Source organism: Carya illinoinensis, chromosome 7 (genome assembly GCF_018687715.1).
Source record: "Carya illinoinensis cultivar Pawnee chromosome 7, C.illinoinensisPawnee_v1, whole genome shotgun sequence".
Taxonomy (NCBI): domain Eukaryota; kingdom Viridiplantae; phylum Streptophyta; class Magnoliopsida; order Fagales; family Juglandaceae; genus Carya; species Carya illinoinensis.
In genome coordinates, this window is record NC_056758.1 from 733,295 (window position 1) to 740,115 (window position 6,821).

At 33.1% G+C, this 6,821-nt stretch overlaps 1 protein-coding gene and 1 long non-coding RNA gene across 2 annotated transcripts; one reads left to right on the forward strand and one right to left on the reverse strand.

Annotated features, from left to right (window-relative positions):
* Positions 1 to 789: 789 nt before the first annotated feature.
* On the forward strand, positions 790 to 4,591 carry LOC122315391. Its single transcript, XM_043131266.1, has 4 exons — positions 790 to 901; positions 2,143 to 2,262; positions 2,737 to 3,902; positions 4,517 to 4,591. Exons 1-4 carry the CDS (start codon positions 790 to 792, stop codon positions 4,589 to 4,591), a joined length of 1,473 nt encoding a protein of 490 aa, XP_042987200.1.
* Positions 4,592 to 4,784: 193 nt separating this feature from the next.
* LOC122316836 lies at positions 4,785 to 6,353 on the reverse strand. The gene is made up of 3 exons (XR_006244314.1): positions 6,195 to 6,353; positions 5,558 to 5,753; positions 4,785 to 5,000 (listed from the first exon to the last, which is right to left on the reverse strand). It is a non-coding gene; the product is annotated as an uncharacterized LOC122316836 (long non-coding RNA).
* Between the last annotated feature and the right edge of the window lie 468 nt (positions 6,354 to 6,821).

Consider the following 6,821-nt stretch of genomic DNA (forward strand, 5'->3'; position numbering starts at 1 on the left):
AATCTGATTATATTTAAAATAGTTTATAATTAATTACAATAATTTATTTTCAAATTCAAGACAATGATCAGTATCCGAGAAGGGTACTACAACTAGCTAAAAGTACTAATCTTCATGAGACATCGATCTGCTTTTTTCCTTCCTCTCTATGTTCTTCAGATCATGATGTTTGTTCTTGACTGGAATTACTACTCTTCACACGATTTTGAATTCAGCCATTCTTTGATAGGTTGGACTTGCGGGTGAGAATTGTACTTCAATACGTTTTTATATATGTTGACAGCTCATTACCGATCAGAAATCAATAGTACGTAATTCAAGACCTACGGATTTGCCTTCAAATCTTATTAATTCAAGATGTTTGGTGGCTGGCCAATACGTAATTGGGTACTAATTATCCTATATATTCGATTAATATTATAGACTTTGATTTTGACATCAACAGGAAACTATTTGTAATAAAATCCCAAAAGGAAAAGGAATTATACACAATAAAGGAATCAGTGCATCGATAATTATATATGAGCATCCACGTCCCAGCCTAGATCTATCATCCCTAACGCTATATATATTTCACTAACCTGGCTCGTGGCTTAATTATTTGGTTTCTTACGTACGTACGTACGTTCTTCTTCTCGATCGTTTGCGTTTTGCATTTTCTTGTTCTTTTTTATTTTTTCCTTTTTCTTTCTGGGAGTGCTTCTTTTCGATCGATCGTAATTCTAAGATCATTACGTATATTTTTTTCTAGATTGGCGGGATTAATGTGAATCGGTTCAAACGTCATTAATGGAACAGCTTATCCACGACAAGACTTCACAAGCAATCTCTATTGTTGACGGACAGTCCCTTCTACGAGAAAAATCCAACGACAAGCTATTAACAGTGATTGAATGCAAAGGTACGTATTATTTGTCAGTTTTTCTTAATCGTATCTCATTCACAACATAAAACAAATATATTTAGAGCACTCATAATGAATTTTGTAAAACTCATTGTTATATAAAATTTAAAGAAAAATAGTCTAAAACATGCATCCAACGAATGCTTTATTTTTTTATTTTTTAACATTTTTATACAGTGTTACCTCTAGATATAGAAGCAACTGTAAACAAATGTAAACATATTTTAATTGTTTTCTATCTTTTCTTGTACTTTTTCTTTAAAATTAATTTCTTTTATTGTATTTTTTCTCTTATAAAATATTAAAAGGTATAATATTAAAATGATATGAAGAAAAAATAGATAAGCTGATTTATGATGTATTCTAAAAATCAATATGTAAAATAAAAAAAAGTAAGATTTGGTGATGTATTTTAAAGGATAGGATGAAAAATTTTGGAAGTGCTCTTATATAACTGGATGTCTTTTTATAAATTGGACTTATATATATGTAATTTGCCAATCGTGTCCCTCAAATAATTGTATAATAGAACCTTTACCGATAGTTTTAATTTTGGATCATTTTAAAATTGAGTCCTATATTGTAAATTTCAAGAAGAATAATAAAAATGGAAACTCCTACTTTATTTTAATCTCCAATTTCTTTAATTTTTTTAATCACTATCATGAAAAATAAATAAATAAATAAATTTCAGCATATTATTAATTCAATAATAATTGGAAGCCCTAAAGAAACCTTATTAATTCAAGTTTGTATGTGCCTAGCTGGACCAACACTTAATATTTGGTCTAATCCTACATATCCAGCTTATATATATATATATATATATATATATCATCTTATAGATTTCGATTTTAATTTAGCACGAGTAAGAAGCATTAATTAATTAATTGTCAACTCCCAAAAGAAAAATGACAGCAAAATATAGTTATAAAGTGGTATTGATAGTCAATTAATGCAAAAGGAAACAAGAAAGTACATACAATAATTTTGGCAGTGCATCAACAACCAGGTTATAATTATAGACCTTGCAAATCGTTTAGGTAATTCGTGGCTTTGTTTTCATGTTTTGTTCGTTGTAATTACCTTCTTCCTCATTTCATCTGTCCTTTTTTTTTTTTTTTTTTTTTTTTTTTCCATTTTAGACGTAGTACTAGTACTGTTTAATTCTTGGAGGAATGTTAAAATCATTTACGGATTTTTTTTTTTTTTTTTTAATTGGTGGCTTTGTGAATCAGTACCAACGCATGCAATGAAGTTGAAACATGCAGACAGGCCACGAGCTTCTGCTGTTGATGAATCTCCTCAGTGTCGACGACAACTTATGCAGAAGCAGTTAACCATAATTGAAGGCAAAGGTACCTAATTTTTTATCTTAATCATCTCATTCAGAACAGATTCTATATAAATAAATAAATTTACCTATTTTATATTTATTTCTCATAAATAAAAACTTAAAGTCGTGTATACGGTATCAATGTGTACGTATTAATTATTAGCTCTAAATATTTACAGATCATCACCTCACCTCGTCAATTACCGAAAAGCAAACATGCATGCATGCAAGACAACAGTGAAACTTAGAAATTGATTATAAATATTGTTTTGTTTTTGTCATGAAAAGCTGATCATTGTTTCCTTTCGAAGTAAAATTTACTCACATTTTTGGAAATTAAACTTATCATGCTTGGACATTCCCTTTTTGAAATTACATATGATGATGCCAATGAAACCCAAAATCACTAAGTTTACCTTTTGGTTATAGTATACTGATCATGCAATATTAATTAGTCAAAATCTCACTATTTTATTTTTCTTCACTTATTCTACAGAAGAAAGCCAAATTGAAGCTCAGTTGTTAGAATTACCAGAAGACATGATCATATTCGAGATTGTAAAGAGACTTGTTAATTATGCTGATTACGTTCGTTTCCGTTCAACTTGTAAGTCATTGCAATACATGCTACCGAAGACACCAAGCCATCAACTTAGCCAGGTCCCATGGCTAATGCTTCCATGCAACAATGATCTGAGTGGAAAGTGTCGAAACTTCTTTAGCCCATTAGAAAACAGGATGTATAACTTTGACATTCCCAAAATACAGGGCAAGTTGTTACGAGGTTCCTCACATGGTTGGTTGTTCGCACATGATGGGTTTCCAGAATTGTATCTAATTAATCCATTCACTAAGGCTCAAATTCGACTACCACCTCTAGACACCTTTCCTGATGTATTGTGGTATCGTCCAGATATGATTGACGAAGAATATCTCATTTTCAGAGAAAGGTTATATCTTTCTAAACCTCCAATTGTAAAGTCCGCAAGTATTGCATACTTTCGACGTGCTTTTATTCGTAAGATTGTCCTATCGTCAAGCCCAACTTCCAATGAGTACACAGCCATGGCAATATATGGAGAGTTTGCAGAGTTGGCTAAGAAATGGACTCGCTACCTTAGAAATGATCCGGAAGAGCTAGATTTTTATTTTGATATCATATCTCATGAGGGTAAATTCTATGTTTTAAATGAAAGAGGAGAAATTTGGATTGGTGACGGTACATCCTTGCCAAAGATGACACGGCTTGCACCATCACCTCCAAGTAGTCTTCCTGACCATTGTTGGTTGGTAAGAATGACATCCGGAGATTTTGTGCTACTGAACAGAAGTCCAAAATGGGAAAGTATTTCTCATAATATTCCAATGCTTCTTCGCTACAAAACAACTCATTTTCAGATCTTTAAGTTTGATCAGAAAGAGGTAAAATGGAGTAAGCTTACAAGTATAGGAAATGAAGCATTTTTTATAGGAATGAATAGCTCATTATCTTTCTCATCCCAAAATCTCCCTATAGGTTGGAGAGGTAATTGTATTTATTTTACAGATGCCTACACAGAAGGGCATCAGGAAGGAATTATAGGTGGTTATGACAATGGAGTGTACAATCTAGAGGACAAAAGTGTTGAGCCATTGCCAGGGTTTGTATCTGATTCTTTATTGGTATGGCCACTACCAATTTGGGTTACTCCGAATCCGTAGGGATCATATAGTTTTAGATAAATTGGAACATATATTTGATAATATTAGATATGAAAGTTGAACTAGTTTAAATCCACTGCAATTCTTAGGTTGTACGTGCTTACTATGTCGGTTACATTTTTTAGGATTATGTGCTTCTTAATATTTCTGTGATGTATTCTGATAATTAAGACCTTTAAAAAGGGTGGAGCCATTTTAACAAATATTTCAGATGTGCTGCTTAATATTATACATATACATGTGTGTGATCAAAATAAGCTTAATTTCTTTAAGCAATTGCATATTTACTGATGTCCACAGCGTGTTGGTTTTCTTTTTCCTAGCTAAGTAAATTCGGAATGCATGTAAACAAATGAAAGGAGTGCTCGAAAAAATACAATAATTAACGAATATTATCTAACGTATTTAGTCAATATTATAAACAAGTTGTCTGTTCGATAAAAGCTAGCTAGGCTGACGTTGGAGATGGCCAGACATGGCATCCGGTGATTAATCCTCGATGAGTTTCCGTCAACTCATCCGTCTGGAATATGCTCTCTATAAAACAGCCTATATTTTTGTATTTCTACGGTCAGGCCGACGATGCAAATATGCCAGTCTGGGGTGCATTTTTCAAACATTTATATGCTTTTGTTAATGTTGTGTACTGATCAATAATACTCCGTCGAGATTCTGGACATGATTTTTATGGACCATATATACTTTTAATTTAGGCCAGCAACCCGACCCACCCAAAGTTGATTTTAGCCCGACCCGACCCAACTAGCAGCCCCCCCCCCCCCCCCCAAAAAAAAAAAAAACCCACCTCATACAATCATCAAAAAATTAATAAAAATTAGAAAATAATTCAATAACAATAAATCTTTGCAAATTGCAAAGAAGAAGCACACAAGAATGACAGCAATAATAGAGTTGATACAGGAATAAAAATGGATATAATCCAATATCCAACTCCATAAATATTTATATATATATATATATATATATATCCACCACGCCTAATGCTCGTATGACTACTTTCAGAAATCCCATCAAGCCTTCCCCACTAAGACCTTATTGCTGCACAATCAAACAATTGTTATCAGTTTGACAATTTCTATCCCCATCAAAGGAAAGCCTGCATGAAGTAGATGAGCATTATATGCTGACAAATGAAACATATATAGCAATTTTTCTTGCAGTTGAGCAGTTGGGAAAGAAAATCATTAATTATGTGAAAAAAATTAAACCAAACAGTTAAGTTCATGTTGAATAAAATCGCTTGACCAACCAAAAAATTGTTGTTCTGGTCAAAAATTCCAAAAAGCAAACCGAGTGAATAGATGCTGGCATAGGAGCTGCATGCAGATTTATGGCTCCAGGAAAGATATATATACACAGCCAGGGATGACAAGTTCCCATTATTCATGTTCTCATTTTCAATTGAACTGAACCGAAAAAGAAAAGAAAAGAAAAAGGCATCCTCTTTAGAAGGACCCCATGACTTCACACATTTTTGGCTTTTGATTTTTGAAGTCTGAAGATATTGTAGAGTTGAGTTTAAAGAGAGAAAACAGGGAATAAAAATATAAAAGGTTAATCATAAATCTAGATAACCAGCACAAAGGGGAACTTACAATGATGGTTATAGAATTGGTCTCTTCATCAATCATTATATTGCTATACTGCAAATCATTGTGGCAAAAACCTATACATTGATAAGCCCGTGAAAACTCCTCCTCCAGTATAGGGATACCCTCTTCTATGTTATCCAAACAAAAGGCTTCAGCTTCTTCAGGAAGAGACGAACTCTCAGCCACACGAAGCCAATTTCTGAAGCAATGTAAAAAACAACGGAAACTTTCCAGATTCAGTTTAGTCCTCCGATCTATCTTCTCTCTTCCCCCCTCTCTATATTTTCGATTCCCACAGATGAATAAAAATAAGAAATTTCAAAACCTCAGACCCAAGAATCGAAGAACAATAATGTATAGAGGGAAAAAGAATAATGATAATAACAGCAACAATGTAGATACCAAAGATCAAAAGAATCCTTTTCAAACTACCCTGCAATTCAAAGTAGTAACTCCGTAATAAACTATTTCCCAAAACAAAGGGTGTTTAGAAGGAGGCTGCAGAAGTAGACTCTTACAGAGAGAAACTCAAGCCAGAGAAGCAAACAAACAGAGCAAAAATGTCGACAGTGATTTTTGCTCCAAATCTAGACCTAGGTTTGGGGATCCAGAGGCAGAAGAGAAGAGAGAGAGAACGCACCTTAAGGCTGTTGTCTCAGGCCACGCCAATTGAAGATCTTGGAGGGGCGGTCAATGAGAGAAAGAGAGACAGAGGTTAGGGTTTGAGCCTTGAGGAGAAGAGCTCTGACATTAGCTTCGGAACTGACCATCTGCCTAAGGGGATTTAACGGCCCACTAATAGAAATAGGCCACATCAGTAGTATACAATTTAAAGAAATGAGTATGATCACATGGAATCCTTGCCCAGAAAAAAAAAAAAAAATTATTCTGCTTGCCGCATTCGGTCATTCTTGAAAAGCGAGCTGCTACAGCTTCACATCCAACGTATTATTATTTTTAAAATATAAAATAAAAATAAAATAAAATAATAAATTTATAGTTTTTAATAGTGTAAAAAAAGTGTGAAGCTGTTGAGTATATTTTTCCTCTTAAAAATCTGGTTATCTTCTTTCCAGTTGATCTTGCCCACCAGCCGCTTGTGTTGCCATCGCATGTTATTCAGCCACTTCTTGGTATCGTCGCAGTTATATAGTAACTATATTAACTTATAGTAACTTATAATAAATTAGTAATATAAATTAACTATATAAAGTATAATAATTAATAACTTATAGTGTAACTATATTAATTCATAGTAACTTATAGT